This window comes from Sturnira hondurensis, unplaced genomic scaffold, assembly GCF_014824575.4.
Source record: "Sturnira hondurensis isolate 20B ecotype Veracruz unplaced genomic scaffold, ASM1482457v3 Scaffold0006413, whole genome shotgun sequence".
NCBI lineage: Eukaryota > Metazoa > Chordata > Mammalia > Chiroptera > Phyllostomidae > Sturnira > Sturnira hondurensis.
Genome location: NW_028079044.1, coordinates 58,205,095 through 58,223,345, shown reverse-complemented (window position 1 = coordinate 58,223,345; position 18,251 = coordinate 58,205,095). Strand labels below are relative to the sequence as shown.

General features: G+C 52.6%; 1 protein-coding gene across 1 annotated transcript in view; it reads left to right on the top strand.

Moving 5' to 3' along the window:
* NOL10 (nucleolar protein 10) overlaps positions 1 to 17,752 on the top strand; it is a 64,867-nt gene extending 47,115 nt beyond the window's left edge. Inside the window, exons 17-21 of the mRNA XM_037048713.1 lie at positions 468 to 557; positions 6,903 to 7,076; positions 7,317 to 7,564; positions 14,362 to 14,464; positions 16,982 to 17,752. Coding sequence (XP_036904608.1) covers positions 468 to 557; positions 6,903 to 7,076; positions 7,317 to 7,564; positions 14,362 to 14,464; positions 16,982 to 17,101 — 735 coding nt within the window. The 3' untranslated portion in view covers positions 17,102 to 17,752. The remainder of the gene's footprint in view (positions 1 to 467; positions 558 to 6,902; positions 7,077 to 7,316; positions 7,565 to 14,361; positions 14,465 to 16,981) is intronic.
* Positions 17,753 to 18,251: the final 499 nt, after the last annotated feature.

The following is an 18,251-nucleotide window of genomic DNA, read 5'->3' as shown; positions in this document are numbered from 1 at the left end:
TGGGGCTCTGTTGAGCCCCATTTATTACTGATAGCCAGCTGAATCCTAGGCCAACAGTGTGAGCCGCCAGAGAAACAGGCCATGCACAGTGCCAGGGTCCAGGCTGCTCCTGGGAACCCCCACTCTCCTGGGGCCACCGTTGCTGCCAAGGAGAGCAGTGTCTCGTGTGGTGCCAGCTCAGCAACAGGCGGGCGGCACCGGGCGGTCCATCTCCCCGAGGCCCCCCAGCCCCTCTGGCAGCCCCTGTTGATTGAGGTTGCCCCACCACATGATGTCGTCCCCCCCTCCCCGAGCATTGGCTCTGACACACGCACACCCTCTCTCGGTGCAGAAGACTTTTCCTCGTCCGGGGCATCTGTTAAGTGTTCAAGAGTCAGGAATGAGTGCTTGGTGGCAGGGGCGCTGGGCTGTGGAGTGCCTTTGTCCAGCTCTTTGCTTTTTTAATGAAGCTTGTCTTTCCTCTTCAGAAATTGCCAAAAGTTAACAAAGAGCTGGCACTGAAATTGATTGAGGAGGAGGAGGAGAAGCAAAACTCCGCACGGAGAAAGAAAGCCAAGGTGAGATTTTGTAAGGGCGGTTTGCAAAGCGTGCACCCCTGGTTTGCTTTTTGGCGGCCGGTGACCCACACCAGGCCCCGACCTGAGCTACCGTTGAAGTTTGTCGGGCTGGTTGGTTCACAGTGTTATCTCCCATAATGAAGACCTTCAAAACCACTCATGAATTAAGGAAGGAGTCCTTCCCTATAATTGTAAAGAATACTTGAAAGAATTGTTAAATCCATCAGCAGTTCATTAGTCTTGCCTTTGAACTCTGCTCGTCAAACCCTCAAGAGCTGTAATCGGTCTGCTGCCTCCGGAGCTGAAAGTCAGTGAGGTGCAGCTATGTTCTGCTTTGGCTCCAGCGGGAATTCCACGGAGGCAGACAGTGAAATATGCTGTCCCGGTGAAATGGGAAGTCCCAAATATTGGCCCCAGGTGGCTCCCGGTGACACCACCTACGTCTAACAGGTGTTTGCCGCCAGTTGCTGCGGACCCACAGTGGACAGCGACCCACCTCATAATGTCAGGACGCATTATCTGGGCCTTATCCAAACTCGGAAGTGTGGTGGTATTAATTCTAGTGAAAAGTTAATCCATCTGTTCTTTGAACAGATAGGTGCCGAGCGTGGTGCTCAGTAGGCAGGGCACCCGTGACCCATTGGTTTTGTGAGGGCTTGAGTTTCGTTAGAGCCATTTTTGATTGCAAGTGTCTTTTTCCACCTTTTCTGCCAATTGTTTGTTGCCCCGAGTCCGTGTAAAGTGCCGCTCTCGGACTCTGCAGCAGCTCGGTCATGGGGGGCAGCCGTGCGTGACCTCTGCAGGCCAGGGCTCTGAGTAGCCTTGGGGGTTACTCCGCACCATTAAGAGTTCACATAACAGTTCATCTCTCTGGGGGGAGGTACGATCATGCGTGGACACTGGGTTGCATCAGGTCAGTTCTAACCAAAAAAATTGTTTTGGGCTTTTACTGCAGCGGTTCACACACGGTTCTAGAGACCGGATATCTCTCCGAGGTTGGTTGGGGGCGTCGGCTATCCCGCTGTTTTTTGTCTCTCTTGCCCTCCCTTCCCTCCCCCTCCACCACTTTCACTTCCCCTGAGATAAATGTTTTCCCCTTTTCAGCTGACTGTTTTGGTCTAAAACTCTGTCTCTTAGTAGTGTCCTCTTGACTGGCACATGCCAGGCACTGTCTCTTGGCAGCCGTCCCTCCCAGCACCGTCCCGCTGTGGCTTGAGGGGAGTCAGCCTGTCTGTGGTTGTGACTTTGCCTGGGTCCCACTTCCGGGCGGCCCTTCCCGCAGAGCCCCCATCTTCCCTGGACACCATGCCTGGCTTTGTTTGTTTTCTCTGTAGTTACCACTGCTGAGCCCTCAATTTTGTGCCCGTTGTCCGAATCACATCTCAGGATATTTATGTGAGACCAGTTGTTAGAATAATTTTGTTTTGCTGAAAAGTCTCTTCTAATCTTCCTGCCCTGCCATCTAGACTGGGCATCTGGGAAGCCTGTCCTTGGCCAACATCCTGGGACTCACTCCCTGCACCCCGCCATGCGAGGTGGGGTGGGGGTGAGGAGAGGGTCAGCCCTGTAGGTTCTGAACAACAGGTTAACCCCACGTGCTTTTCTCCTCAGGGCGTTCCTGGGGGTTTCTCCTCCAAAGTAGGAGAGGGAGGCGGGAAAGAGGAAGAGTCCGAGGAAGTTCCCGGGGCTGGCTCTGTGCTGCCTCTCAGTGCTGGCCACTCGTTGGGCCCTCTCAGTCCAGACACTTAGGGCCTTTAGCCGGGAAACTTTCTTGGAAAAAAAATAAGTGGTTTCTCTCTGCTGTGATCCATGGCCACGGTTCATGAGCAAGGGAAGAGTTCAAAGAGCTGAAGGGACCCTCTCAGGCGGGGGGCGGGGGCCTGGCCACACTGTTGATTTAGGAAAGCTCCCAACAGCAGTTTCTTCGCGGCCCCTGTCTCGATGGTTCAGATTCTCCTGCTTGGAGAATGGCAGCCCACCACCAGCATTCTGAGAGGTGAGGCCTGGAGCTGGAGGGCGCAGGGGTGTTGGCGGGCGGGGCAGCTGCCCTTGCCCTCAGGGTGCTGCTAGCCCGGCCGATACCTCCCCTCCACAGACGAGGCCTGCAGTTAGACAACCCACGTGCTAGGCCTTCCTTTTTTGTTCCAAAATTTCATTGCTCTGGTTCCCTTTTCTGTCCTCTTCATCCTTCAGGGCCTGTGGCCTCTGAAAGCCCCCTTTCTGTTGTTTTAGTGGGGTGTTAGCGGAGCGTAGCATGAGGTGCTTGTGTTCAAACCGCGTCATTACTCAGGAGTCTGCATCGCCTTCATCTCCCCGGGACCACTGTGTTGGAAGAATGGATCTGTTTTAAATGTCGGACATTCCTCATGTATGTTACCGTGTTAGCACAAACTGTTAATGAGTTTCCTACTCAGATGGAAAGATACACTGCTTTGAGGTTGGGCCGTGGTATAAACAGTGCTTAGAGATGTTTCCCAAATTTCAGGGGCAAGTGTTTAGGGTGTACACGTGAGTATTTATGGGGCGGATCACTAGCCAGACGTTTGTAAACTCCTGTAGAACATCACTAGCTACACCTTATCCAACTTTAAAAAAAAAAAATAGCTGTGAAAACCAAGCAATTAGACAAGGAAAACTCTCTGGGGGAAATATTTTTGCAGCTAGGTCAGAAGAGTTTTTATTTATAAATGTTTCTCCAATGCATACTTGTCTTTAGGCAAAGCAATTTATTTGTTAAAAAGTAAGAAAAATCTTTAGAGTACTAGCAACATGTTCTTTTAAACATGTTTTTCTGTTTTCTATTAAATATTGTTATTTAATAAATATAGTAAGATGAAAAGGAAATTTTTTCTTGGGTTCTATTTATTTTTTTACCTGAAAATATATAGTAGGTTAATAGCTATTCATTTGAAAATACTTAGATCTTTGGCAATGTTGCCTATCCTGTATTTACAGGTAACTCCAAAATTCATACAATTGAGCCCCTCGCCTCGGCCTGAGCCCAGGCCTTGCACCCAGGCCTCTGATGGTTCCTGTCCGAACCTCGGTGGCTTCATGAGTCAATGCCGTAGGCTTCACCAGTCTTACATGGAACCGTTTCTTTTCTGCTTGCTCATTTTTTTAGTTCACTGGGTTTTTTAAAAAAGACTTAATATTTTAGCGGGAGTTATAGGTTCATAGAAAAATCTAGGGGAAGGCACAGATCCCCACAAACTTCCGTCCCCACACACGCATAGCCTCCCACTGTTCATGTCCCGCCGAGAGTGCCTTTGTTATAGTGCTCAGCCTTCATTTGCTCTTGGTGGTGTGTGTGCCCCAGGCTTAGACAAGTGGACAGTGACATGCACCCACTGTCACAGTGTCACACAGGGTGGTCTCACTGCCCTGAAGTCCTCTGTGCCCCACAGGTTTGTCTCCCACAGCCCCTGGCCACTACTGATCTCACTTTCTCCACGGTGTGACCTCCTCCGTGTCACAGAGCTGGAGTCGTGCAGTGTGTGGCCTTTCCAGACTGGATGTACTTCAACTTGATGTACACGTTTAAGTTCCCTCCATGTCTTTTCGTGGCCCGATAGCTGATTTCTTTCCAGCGCTGAATTATACTCCACGGTCTGGATAGACCGCAGTCTGTGTCCGACTCACCTCCCCGAGCACACCCGGTTTCTGAGCACAGTGTCTGGCTTCTCCCCCACCCTCTGCTGCTGCTGCTGCTGTCCGGGACGGCGCCTGGCTCCTGAGGCCCCCGGCTTCCGGTCACTAAGCTGGACGCTTGAGGAAGATTGCTTTCTTTTTTTTTTTAAGATTTTATTTATATGTTTATTTTTAGAGAGAGGGGAAGAGAGGTAGAAAGAGGGGGGAGAGAAACAATTACATGTGGCTGCCTCTTGAACTGCCCCGCCCCCCCCATCAACCCAGGGACCTGTCCCACAACCCAGGCATGTGCCCCAATTGGGAATCAAACCAGTGACCCTTTGGTTTGCAGGCCAGCACTCAATCCACTGAGCCACACCAGACGAGGTTGAGGGAAATTTCTAACCTTGCTTCTTACTCTTTTCCTCACATCTCCTTTGTAGCATCTGTCGGCTCTAACCTAAAAACACGTCTCACGCACATCCTTCCCTTACACGGGGTTGTTCCCCCCGTAGCACCACTGTCCTCACTCAGCTTGGCTCTCCTCTCGGTTTCCTGAAGGGGCCACCCAGTCTTCCTTGCAGGCCCGGCCTCTGCGTCAGCACCTGTCACACCCCGTGCTGCTGGAGACTCAAGCAGGGTTCTCTGCGTCACCCAGAACTCTGGAAGCACGCTTCTGTCACTCCGCCGCCTCTTCCCTTCCCTAGCGCTTCCCTCCCCTACAGAATACAGGTCATAGCATCGAGCGTCCTTTACAGCCAGGTCCCAGCAACAACCCAAAAAGGCTCTGCCTGAGGTCGCCGTTGTTCTTGCCCCATCAGACTGTTCCCCGGCTCGGTGGGCTGGAAGTGCTCTTCCCATGTCGCTCTCAGAACCTACCTGTGTCTTGGCCCTGCCCCCTGGTGCCACCTCCCCGACGAACCCTGCTGAGGTGTCTCTTGTTCACGTCGCTCTCGGCCTCCCCCCCTAGAGCGCCGTCCACTCCGCTCAGCGTTTCTCCTAAGGTCCCGTGTACGCACCATGATTCCTTTCTCATTAGGTTGTGGGTGAGCGCTTTGGGGTCAGGAGCGGGACCTCACCTCTGTTTCTTCCTCTAACCTGTGCCTGTCCTGGAGATGAGGTCTGGTCACTGCCTGGTATGTGTTCACTGTGATATGTGTTCACTGTGATATGTGTTCACTGTCCATCATAGAATGCAAGGTGAGAGCGTGCCAGATTTTTAAGTGCACACTAGTGAACAGCCCACATTCTGGAATGTCTCGTGATTTGACAGTCATGCATGTGTGCATAGCCACACTACACAAGCACAGGCTTGGAGCTTGGCTGCTTGCAGCCGTAACACTCTCAGGAGCAGGAACAGTCCTGTCTGTCCGGGAGCTGAGTGCACCGTGCACAGGTCAGCATTTCCAGTGGGTGTCCACCTTGTTAACCTTGCCAATCACACTAAGTAGGTTGATTTATCTGTTTTCCAAGCCTGTAGCAGATAAGGGACAATGCAGAGCCCAGAGTGTGGAAGACTCACCCGTCGAAGGAACTGGTGAGGGTACATGTGGTCTTGTAAACGCTCTGCTCAGAGTGGTGCGTGTATAGGGGAGGCAGGCCTGAGCTCCCCAGATGGGCTTGATAGCAAAGTTCGACTATGTCAGAATGACAGGGGCTTTGCCCTTGACAAAGTTAAACAGCCTAGGGAAAACTGACGAGACTCTTCTGAAAGGGGTTGAAATATTCCTGTTTCCAAACGACACACCTGGAGCGAGTAAACCCCCACCAGGTCAGTCTTGATGTGTGCTGCTTCTTCCAGTTTTGGAACATGAAATTCAAGACTCACTAGTTTTAATTCCATATATTAACTGTGCCCGTTTTGCCCTGACTGGTGTGGCTCAGTGGGTCAGGTGTCCTGCAAACTCAAAGGTCGCTGGTTTGATAACCGGTCAGAGCACGTACGTACCTGGGTTGTGGGCCAGGGGCCCAGTTGGGGGCTGGGAGCATGCGAGAGGCAACTGATAGGTGTTTCTTTCCTTCCCTTCCTCTCTCTCTAAAAGCAAATAAAATCTTTTTTAAAAAGCCATGTTTGAAAAACATATTTCCTTGGAAGGTGGTTTTGCATTCAAAATGTTAATGTAAGAAAATTCTCTCTGATGTATTAAGTATAAAGTTAGTCAGAAGTCCTGTCCTTAGCTCCTTACATATGATGGCCAAGAAACGAGTGTCGTCTCTGAGACAGAGGGCTAGCGTTCCGTGTGGGCGGGGGACAGAGCAGGGGCAGCCGGGAGCTGCACGAAAGGACCGCGTGAAACATTCTAAAGCCGTTGTGCCAGTCGAATTTTACTCAGATACTAACTTCAAACTTACATTCTTCTTNAAAAACATATTTCCTTGGAAGGTGGTTTTGCATTCAAAATGTTAATGTAAGAAAATTCTCTCTGATGTATTAAGTATAAAGTTAGTCAGAAGTCCTGTCCTTAGCTCCTTACATATGATGGCCAAGAAACGAGTGTCGTCTCTGAGACAGAGGGCTAGCGTTCCGTGTGGGCGGGGGACAGAGCAGGGGCAGCCGGGAGCTCTGAAACCAGCTCTGAGGGACATTTGTAGTGATCTGGTAAGTCACACCACGTGCAGTTTGTCAATCTGGGACCGCGTGAAACATTCTAAAGCCGTCGTGCCAGTCGAATTTTACTCAGATACTAACTTAAAACTTTTACATTCTTCTTACAGAGCCTTCCTAACATTCTTGCTGATGATCGGTTTAAAGTTATGTTTGAGAACCCTGACTTCCAAGTAGACGAAGAGAGTGAAGAATTTAGGCTTTTGAATCCACTTGTTTCAAAAATCACTGAAAAAAGAAAGAAGAAACTAAGACTCTTAGAGCAACAAGAACACCAAGACCAAGTAATGTACTGTCGTGCAGAATTTGCCGCTGTTTCTTTAGTATAAAACGTTCTTTGTAAGTTAGCATAGTCTTTCAGTGCACTTGAGAAGTGACTGGTCCGACCTTCAGCTTGGGCTATGTCTTGTTTAATGGCAGGCATCACTCTCACGTACTTGGATGGGCTAAGGCTGTTTGAAAGAAGATAACGGGTGGGGGTTTGGTCGGGGAGAGGACCTGCGTCTCACTATTTTTACCCTCAGGAAGAGGAGGAAGAACCGGAAGGAAAACCGAGCGACGCGGAGAGCTCCGAGAGTTCGGACGACGAGAAGGCCTGGGTCGAGGAGGTCAGGAAGCAGCGCCGGCTGCTCCAGCAGGAGGAAAGAGCGAAGCGGCAGCAGCAGCTCAGGGAGGACCGGCAGACTGTCCTCAAGCCCCAGTTTTACGAGATCAAAGCAGGCGAAGAGTTCAGAAGCTTCAGAGACTCAGCCACCAAGCAGAAGCTGGTGAAGTGAGTAGCACCGCCCACGGACATCAGGGCCCTGCCCCTCCTCGCTGCTCCTGGCCCTGAGGCTCCCCGCCTTCGGGCCTTTGAGGGGAGCGAGGCCCTGGGAACATCCTGGGCTTTGTCGTGCTGCTTTGTAACAGCTTTTCCATCTGTGTTTCGAATGCAGGGAGCCGTGGGGTGTAGCCTGTGAGTGTTGGCAAATGCATGCTTACCAGTTCTGCTCTGCCAAAGCCACACTCACACTGTCCTCGTCTGCTCCCATCGGGTCCCCTAACCTGCAGGCGTCTGTCTGCTGTCCACCCTACAGATCAGTAGTCTTTTGCACAGTGGCAACTGAGCTGACCTTCTTTGCCTCTTAGCAAGTTTTGTTTTGTTTTGTTTAAGATTTTATTTGTTTATTTTTAGAGGGGAAGGGAAGGAGAGAGGGAGAGAAATATCAATTTATGGTTGTCTCCCGTGCGTCCCCTGCTGGGAACTGGCCTGCAACCCAGGCATGTGCCGTGACTGGGAATCGAACTGCGATCCTTTGGTTCACAGGCCTGCGCCTAATCCACTGAGCTATACCAGCCAGGGCTTAGCAATTTATTTTTAAAAGTTAGAATGTCAGTTATCTTTACCTGCTGCGGTCCAGCCGCAGCTGGGTCCAGAGGTTCCTGAAAGGTGGGTAAGGCATCGGCGATGGAAGACAGACACCCAATTGGATGCTGGAGAACAGCCAGCCTCTGTGGGACTGACCGAACTCCTAGTTTGATTTAGGCTTTATTTTTATAGAGATTGTTGTATAACATTAAGGAACAGGTGTGTGGCATGATCAGTCAAGTAGAAAAAACAAATACCAGGAAAAGTACAAGAATTTCCATAGTTTCAGTTATGTTAAACAAAAGTTGTTTTGACCAGGAGAACCATTAATCAGACAATTTGAAATAGCTCTGTGTACAGAGTTTGAATGTCTTATTGTCTATTAAAGGTCTTAGAATTTGACATGGGGCAAAAGGTACGCTAGACCAAGCAGAGGTTGGGAAATTCATTATAAGTCTTTGTGATGTGTAACTTAGCTATCTATCTTTCTGTCTAAAATGTACTGTGGACTCTGACTCCTTCGCAATTGTTTCTTCGTGCTTAGTTTGTCCTGTTTCTTTGTCTGTCTAATTCTAATTGATATAATTCCTATTCAACGTAAAGGAGGGGCTGCTACTCCATCAACTTTTAGACATTCAGGGGCTATTTCATTAGAGGGGATTTTGTTCTCTGGTCAAGAAATTATTTTGTACATTGTAACTGATTCATGAGTTCTTTTATGGGGACAGTGGGGATAATTTCTTATTCAGGTTTATAAACACCTTGTTTATACAATTCTGGGCATGATTCAGTAGTCTGGGGAGAACTGGTTGTCTCTTCAGAATTTCTCTCAAAGTTAATCATTGACTCACTACGAGCCTCTTTCTCCTCATGGCCTGTTCTTAGGAGAATCGGGGTGCAAAGTAAGACCATGAATAATATCAGCAAGGAAATTACTAAGAGCAATCCCCCAAAATCACCCCCCCCTTTGTATGCCACGTCTCTTCCATGAAGATGGATTCCTTGAATTCCTTCTTTCCACGTCCGGACCTTGTCACACAACATGGTTCGAAGAGGACGTGGCATTTACCCTCATCTTCATTTACCTGATTGTTGAAAAGGTCACTTGGAGAAAATTGCCAGGAATTTTAAGCCTTTTGTGGGCAAACGGAGAGATTAGAGTGGTATTCTGGAGCAGTGAGGTCCACCAAGGCGCGGATTATTTAAACTTTGGAGGAACTGCCAGGCTGCTTCCAGAGAGGCCGCTCCCTTCCACGTCCCCACGTGTGCGCTTGCACCTCACCCCGCACCCCGCCCCGCCCCCGTGGGCGCTGCTCTCCATCTCTCTCTGGGCCGCACTCTGAAGCGCCTTCTCTGCTCGTGTCGGGCTTTGCTTACTTCATTCCTCGCGCCCGAACCGGTGCCCAGATGGGAGCAGGCACAGAGGGAGCCCCGCAGACACAGCCTCCGTGCCTGTGCCCAGGAAGCAGATCCTTTCAGGATCTCTGAGAAAGGACTCATCCCCCCTCCCCCACCCCCACTGCCTGGGACCAGGCTGGGGCAGCTGTTTTTAGTGTCACCGTGGTAACGGGGCCTGGCCTGGGAGTGGGAGGGTGACTGACCTTGGGGCTGGTCATCTGCTGCCTATGGGTTCAGCAGCAGGACACGAGGTAAAAAACAAAGGTGAAAATTTAGTGACGAAATAATAGTGAAGTTAATACGCTGCACTTGCACTCTTCACTAAGTTAAACATTTTTTGAGAAGAGGAGCTGTATAAATAGTAACGCTTTTATGAGCTTGAAAGGAAACCCTGCTGTTCGATGGCCTCTGGCAGGAGTAGCCTGCGGTTTGCCGGCGTCCGGCACAGAACTGCTTATCGCATCCCGGTGTCGACTGGGTGGTTTTGGCGAATCCTGAACTTGCAGTATCTTCATGTTGTTTAACGAAGCACTGATCCTTGTCCTGCCGGGAACTGAAGTGGCTCCTTAGGTTGGTTCTGGGAATTACCAGGAGGTGGACAGTGAAACACAGCAAAGTCGAGTGTGTCATGTGTGGGCGCTCACTTCGACCTCCCGGCTCGACAGCCGTGTCCGTAAAAGGGAAGAGCGAGTAGTGAATTGCAGCTCAAACTTGAGTCAGTTCTCTTCTTTGCTTGGCACAGCGACCTGGCTTTAGATAAACGTGCATGTCTGTCGACACCTTTCTGTGGTGTGCTCTGCTCCGTGTGTGAGTTCATTCATCCGCTTCTCTGTCAGTCCCTCCGCCTGCCCACTCACCACTCAAGCATCCCAGGAGAGCCTGGTGTGAGCCACGTGCCACTCTGGCCTGGGGGTCAGGAGGGAGGGCACAGCCCACGGGCCTGTCGCCGTCCCTTCTCACTGGGGCTCCACGCACCGTGAGGAGGCACGTAAAAGGCGCATCGGGAAGAAAGGGTTTCGGCTGGAGGCTGACGGAAGCCTCTGTACAGGGCTGGGTTGGATCTTGCCTTTTCGGAGATGAGCAGGTGAACACCAAAAACAGGGTGGGGAAAATGTGTTGTTTAGGCAGCGGCCACAGTGCAAGCGCCGGAGCGCACTGCGACCACTGAGGGGACAACTGTTTTCGTGCAGGGAGAGTGCAGGCCAGCTGGAGGGAGAGGCCGGAAGGATGCCCTGGGCCCAGCAGGCCCTGCAGAGCAGGGGCAGGTTTCCAGCCCTAGTTTAGGAGACCGGGTCCACCTGTATTATGTAAATCCTTAGAGAAGCAACGCGTGCTTGTTGTCCAAAATAATGACAAAACCGTTTCCCAGAGATGGTTAGCAAGAAATCTGTTTTAGAAAATTTAGGGGCAAATGGGGCACTTGGGCCCAGCTAAGAAACTACACCCAGGTTCCAGCTGGAAGTGACGGAAGCCTGACGCGTGAACTGGAGAGGAACAGACACACTGAGACCCAAGTCCCCTCCGCCTGAGACCAAGGGAGAGAAACAGCAGTCACCCAAGGCGGTCTCAGGTCACAGCCGAGAGCCAGCAGGCAGTAGTGGAAAAGCGGGCAGCGCTGCACCCAGGGAAGGACACGGTGAAGAGCAGGGTGACGGCCAGAGGTGCTGACTCCTCGTGGGACTGCGCACGGGCACGCCACCTGGGGCCTGTGGGGGGTTTTGTTGGTGTTTTAAGAACTTCTTTAGAGTGTATGACCTAGCGATGGAATTTCCTGGACCTGCAGGGTGTGTGTGATGGGCAAGGCCAGATGGGCACGTCACGCTCCTGCTCTTAGAGTGAGCCTGTTTCTCTGTGGACAGCGGCAGCAGGCCAACAGCGCCACTGGGGGTGGTGTCGGTTCCCCTGAACGCCAGCTACGTCAGCTCTGGGGACAGGGCCTTCGAGGCTGCGTGTGCAGCTGGAAGAGCTGAACCGGATTTCCGGTGGCCTTCGTCATGCATGTGGGTACCTGCTGGAGTTGCGCTGCAGTGCGCTGGGGACGGAGTGCTTGAGGCTTTGACAGACTCGGAACGTAGCATTTTCCTGTGGACTCCACGTGTGCACGCCCCGGATGGAGTCTGCGGGGTGCTTTTCTGAAGGCCACACCAAAGCACTGGCTTGAAGGTCACCTTCCACTCCCCCAGTCCGTTTTCCCAAAAGCGATTTTAAAAACTCTTAAGCACTGTTTTTAGTCAGGTGGCTTTGAGTAAAGAAGTGTTAGTGTGTATGGACTGTAAAGCTTCAAACAAGCCATCCAGCTGTGCCGTCCCCAGTGTATGATTCGAGTTCCCCTGGGAGTTTGGGCCCACTTTTCTCCTCTCCTCTAACGCAGCCCATTGGTCATTTAGGCCCCTCCTCCCTCGTGCTCACTCCCCCAGTCCTGAATGATGCTCACTTTTCATCCTTCTGTAGCCCAGCTCTAGCTTCTTAGCAGTCCTCACCAATTGGGGGGGCTTTTGTTTATCTGCGACAGTGAGATTTTCCCCTAAAGTTCTTTACTCTCAATTACAAAGTAGCCCAAAGCTGGTGGACCCGAAGCTAGGAGGGAAAGAAGCAGGACCCAGGAGGGCGGAGGGGCGGGCACGGCACTCGCTGGCACATGGCCCTCCTCCGCCAGGCCTGGCAGTGCAGGTCTCAGCGTTCTCTTCCGTTCGACAGACAGTTTTGGGGGGGTCTGTCTACCTCTTCAGTCATCTCCGGCCGAATTCACACTCAGCAGCAGGCTTCGGGGCTGCTGGGCGGCAGGCGCTTGCTGTAAACCGACTTTCAGAGGGAGGGACGGGGCGCGCGCGCTCCTGCAGCCGGCTCCCCTCCCAGCCCACGTCTGATCTTCTGCCATGGCTCCTTCTAACGCAGCTCCACGCGGCCCAGACAGGCAAGTCCCCACAGGCACATGCCCTGAGTGCCAGCAGGCGGCCAGGACTGGTCTGCCCTGTCATGGAGGAAATGGGTCATTCTTGAAAGAGTAGTAATTTCCCACAATTTACTTGAAAAGTCTGTTTCTTCCCAAATTAGTGTTTTCGTGTGCCGCTTGTCTCAGCGGCTCCATAGTCGCTCGCGGTCCCCGTGCGCTGTAAGACAGCAGACTGTTTGTAGCCCAGAAGGCACAGAAGGAGAATGAGCAGGGCAGGCAGTCTGTCAGGCCGACACAGTCCGCGTGCAGGGCCAGGGTCTGTTTGCAGAGCACTTGGGATTCTTGTTTAAAAAAGGGCTGAAGGAGATCCTAATTCCCTGGGGCATGTCATGGGGAAGCTTGTCATTTAGAACCCACAACGGATCCGTTCCCTGAACAGGACTCGGCGAACCAAGTGTGGTCTGACTGACACACGCCCGGAGCCCCGGAGTTCGTAAATGGGAGTCCCAGCTTTCAGCCGGAGCCCACGTCGCCCGACGGGCCGTTACTGCCCTCCTCCCTTTTGCCATCTGTAAAGGGTAAATACCTCTGTCTCAGGGATGTCGAAAGGATTAATTAGTTGGCCTGTAAAGAACTTTAAAGATGAAAAGTGCTTTAAAAGTGCTTCTTAATAATATTACTGCCTAGGAAAGAGTGCCACTTTTATGCTAACCGCTTTGTGCCTCAAATTATGCAAAGAAGGCGTGTTTCGGACACTGCAGCCCTCGTAAACCGGGGCTGACGCCCTCACGCCGACACATCAAACGGGGCTGCGGGCTCCCGAAGGAGCCCCGGCCTGTCTTGCGGGCCTTCCGGGAGCTGCTGTGCTAGTCACCGAGACGGAGGAGGGGGCCGTGCAAAGCACCCCTTTCTCACTCAGCCGAGTTTTCAGGGCCGATGTGCAACAGGGACATTCAGCTTTAAGTTGGGGCAAGGAGGGTGGGTCGTGTGTTTTCTTCGTTTTGAGGAGGGAGGGACAGCCAGTCTTCTCCTTTTCTTCAGTTTTGCATCAGGGGGGTGAGGGTGTGGCTTCAGTCTGTTCCAGAAGGATTAGTGCTGAAGTGAAGAAGTATTGGAAGTATCTCTCTTTGGGCTTAATTCCTTTTGCTCCCTCTAAACCCAGTTAACAAAAAGGGCCAGCGGGGGCAGGACTGCGGCAGAGGATGGGGCGCCACAGGGCGTGGGGATACCAGTTGCATAGGGGGACCCCACAGAAGTTTGGGAAGCACAAAGGAGGTGTGCCATGAAATTAAGTTGGGGGTAAAGTGTGTCACAGTCACTCAGGTGAGATGCTGAGAGGCCCCTGGGGCAGTCGGGGGACTGGGGCCAAGTCGGGGATGGACCCTCACTTGTCCTGGTCACTCTTGTTCTCCCTCCGAGTGAACAGACCGGGTCACCTGTCCAGTTCACGTTGTCCATCCCGTGGGTGAGGGTGAGGCCCAGGGCTTAGACGGAGGGAAGGGCGAGCCGGCCCTCCCAGTGCTGCTCTCTGGCTCGACCTGGGGAACCTCACTGTGGCCGCTCTGTGCAAGGAGAACGGGCTGCTGGGATACCGCAGGTGTAGAGCGCCATAGCGGTGGGGGGCCGCTGACCCTGCACCAGATCGCAGGCTGAGAAATGCGACTTAGCGGGGAGAGCGGCAGCCGTGGGAGGGCCTGGGCCACCATGCACACGGTTAGGTGAGTGGGCATCCGACAGCCACCGTCGGGGCCGCGTGTCTGTGGGCCGTGAGTGGCGACCGAAGCTCGCTGTCTGCGCCGTGCACAGTGCAGGCCATGTCTGTCTTCACCTCGCGGGCGGAGGTTTTTCTCCATGTGACCAGTTCTGATTAGGACTTGTTTCCAGTGGTAAATCATAGCATGAGGCTAATCAGTGTGTTGTTCTCTTACAGTAAAACCCTGGAGGATCGGCTGAAACTTGAAGCAGAAAAGGGGGCTCTGAGTGTGTCAGACACCACGGTTGGCAGCAAGCAGCTGACGTTCACGTTGAGGAGGGTGAGCCTGCGTTTGTGTTTCTGCACTCCCTGGCACAGCCAGGCTTCCACGGCCCTGAGCCTGTGTCTGACCCCAGGACCGCATCCGTGGGGGAGCAGCGCCCCTGCGGAGCCTCTCCCCGCAGCCAGAGGCCCCAGGGGGACAGCTGGCGGTGTCCCGGTGTCCACAGTGACCCGAGAGTTGGCACTGTTGGTTCCTGGGCCACGGGGCCACCTGACGGGCCTGGCGCCTGGTACGGCAGAAGTCCTGCCCACCTGAGGCCGTGAGAGGAGGCCTGAAGCGCAGGTGGGCTTTGATGGCCAGGGCTTCCATACATTCCTGATGGACGTCCCGCTGACCTGGGAGTCGGGTCTCAGAGGCAAGTTACTCGTCACTTTGGAGCCTGTTCTAAACCTGTTTCTGAGAGTCGTTTCTTCAGCCAGCTCTGGCCAGGCCAGGCAGGTTCTGTAGGAGGAGCAGGCCGCTTCAGTGTTTGCTATTTAATGAGTAAAAACCCTGTGGTTTTATTTTCTAAAAAAAGGTTTTCATTCAGTAGATCTCCCTTATTATATATTGTTACCAATTGGGGAAAAATGACAAAGATTCTACCTCTGACCCTTTTTTTTAATCAGATGTAATCCCCACACCATGAAATTTGCCCTTTGGGAGTGCAGTCAGGGTTTTGAGTGTAGTCACCATTACCTAATTCGAGAACGTCCTCGTCTCCCCAAAGCAAAGCCCGTAACCGCCAACAGTCACCCCGGTTTCCCAGCTCTGGGCAACCGGCCGCCTCCTTTCTGTCTCTGTGGCTTTGCCTATTGGGACATTTGCTATAAATGGAATCGCACGGTGTTTTCTTTCATGACTAGCTTCTTTCACTTAGCGTGTTTCCATAGTGTGGATTGTAGCTTCAAACTAACCCTTCATTGTGTGGGTAGCACCACGCTTTGCTTCTTCGTCCATCTGTTGCTGGACAGGGGGCTGTAGCCCCCTGTTGGCTCTTATGAGTGATGTGGCTGGGAACTCCAGGTGCGCGGTCTTGCACGGACACGTGTGTTCATTTATCCTGGGGACAGTGCCCAGGAGTGGGTATTTGGATCATCTCATAACTTTCTGAGGAACTGCAGACGGTTTCCCACCGAGGCTGCCGAATGTCACATTCCCCTCAGTACGTGTACGAAGGCTCCGTTTCTCCGCGTCCCCACCAACACTTGTCATTGTCCGTCTTTTTATTGTAGCCATACTCGTGTGTGAGGTGGCATTTCCATGTGCTTATCGGCCATTTGTGTATTTTCGTTGGAAAAATGTCTGCTCAGATCCGCTGCCCATTTGCCTCTGATTCGGCGACACTTCTCTCTGATGGCATAAGGATAAGAACGTTTTTTCAGTTAGCATTCATCATCCCCTGTAGATACAATTTTTTTAAAAAGCAAAAAAAATTTTTTTGCTCCTGATGAGCACTCTCAGGGTTCACTCTTCACTGTCCCTGTGTGCCCCCCGTGAGGCACCCACTTTGCCTGGGTGCTCGCAGGTGTCTGCCACCTTCCTCCGGGTTCCCACCCTCCCCTTCTCGAGAGAGGCGTTCATTCCAAGTGTGAGAAGCCTTTGGGGTGGCGGGTCTCTGCTTAGAGCAGAGTCCAGGTGAGCGGGCCTCACGAGCGTCTGCGGGTGGTGGTTCGTGGCTCTCAAGACTGGTGTCCCTGGCAGTTTGCTGGGCTGTCTGTGCGGTTCTGCCGCTGAGACTGTTGTCTGAGCTTGTGTCAGCAGCTCACGTTACCGAAACCGCCAGGCGTGCTTTATAGCTGCTTGGCTCTTGCCTCCATCGTGGGCCCTGCCTTGCCCATCCCATCCTCGGTGCTGTTTGGGGCAGGCAGCTGGGGAGGTCGGGCTCTCACCCAAGCAGAAATGCCTGTTGAGAGCCATGCCATCCCAGCAGTCAGTGTTTGGGATGACAAGCTTGGGGCTTTTGTCAGTGTTAATGGTAGCAGGTCTTTGGCTTTGGGGAGCAATTTTATTTTTTGAAAACAACCAAAAATTCCTTGGAACCAGTTCTGGTGAATGAATGCTTGATCGTGGGTGGGTCATAATACACTTCTAGTGCATGCGAGGTTGTTTTCTGTTTTGTTTCTAAGACATGAATAAACCAGTGGTTCTGGCTCATAAATGAAAGACTGTTCTAGAAGCAGCCAATGCCATTTTGTGAGCAGTAGTGTCTTCTGAAGTTGACCATAATCCTTTTAAAGCATGCTGTGTGTTGTCTGGAAAGTCACTGTCATGCTTCGAGGTTCAGGCTGCTCCGTCAGGGAACTTGTCTTGCCTGGGGGTTTGAAACTTTGTGTGTGACGGTGGCAGTGAGCTCTTGCCCTCTGGCTCCTGCCAGGGTGGCGTCCAGGCGCCAGACCGTGTACCCTGGGGCCTGCAAGCCACGCCTGTCCAGCAGCAGGGCTGGGACTGTCAGTCGCCGTTGGCATTCTGACGGTCACCAGAGGGAGTGCTGGAATTCTTCCTCTTTCCCTCTCCTTCGATGTTCCCTTCTAGTCTGAGCAGCAGAAGAAGCAGCAGGAGGCTGAGAAACTGCACCGCCAGGAGAGGAGAGCGCTCCGCCGCTCAGCCGGGCACCTGAGGTCCAGGCGCATGCGAGGACGGCCCTTCCACTGAGTCTGGAGAGGACCTGGCCGTGCGGCTCAGAAGGTGGATCGGCGTCAGGGCCCGCAGGTCACAGCCTTGTGTCCGTTCTTGACAGGGGTCCCGAGGCCAAGATTTGGCAGCTGTCCCTACACCTTCCAGGTCGCGCTTTGCCCCCAGCACTGCAGCTGTCGCTCCCCGTGAACCTGGTCTGCCCTCCAGTCCGGATCAGGTAGACCAGGCGGTTGTTCCCAGCCCTGCGCAGCGCGCGCTGCATGTGCCCGGGCGGCTCTGCTGTGCCGGAGACCGGGCAGAGGTGGGGGTGGGGGCACGTGCGCTAGCCCGGAACTCTCTGCCGCTGCCCCTCAACAGCGACTGCCCACCCCCCGCTCAGCCGCCCTTGGCCGTGGTTGCCTGTGTCCACATGTCCTCATAGGGTAGCTGCTGCTCTGTGTGTCCGTTTGGGATTTTTGAAAAATATTTTTATACCAAGAATATAAATTAATGGTAAGAACAACGTGAAGCATGAAATAGAAGTTATTACTGGGAATAACTGAAGTTATCTTTTATACTTGTCACAAGATGAAATAGAGATTTTTTTCGTGTTTCTTAAGTGCATAGAGATAAACTGGCTGGAGACAACATTTATAGAAATAAATTCTTTCATTTGAACAGCTTCTTTGAGAAAGACCCATTTCTTGAATTAACTTGAAAATTAACTTTGGTTTCCTGAGTTTCTAAGTGTCCGTGTGATTCTGGAGGTGTTTCTTCTCGTGCAGCTGGAACAGTGACTCGGGCTGTGCATTCGAACTGGAGATGTCAGATGCGGGAAGGCGACGGGGGCACGACCAGGCCGCCTCTGGAAGCTCGGGTCTGGTCCCCGCCCTCCTCCCTCTCCGTCCGCCTGGCTCAGCCTCGCACCTTCTCCCCAGGTCTGCCCTCTCGCTTCCTGACAGCTCGTGCCCAGCCCGTCCCGTCTCTGCTGCGCAGGCTGGCTCACTGCTGCAGGCAGGGGACTGCGTGGCCCGGCGTCCACTTCTGGGGTCTGAGAGGTACAGTCTGTTTCTGCAGAGAAAGAGTGTGTGTCTGTCCGTGTAGATTTGCCGTGTGGTGTGTGTGTGTCTGTGTGGGTTTGTGGTGTGGTGTGTGTGTGTCTGTGTGGTTTTGCGGTGTGGTGTGTGCA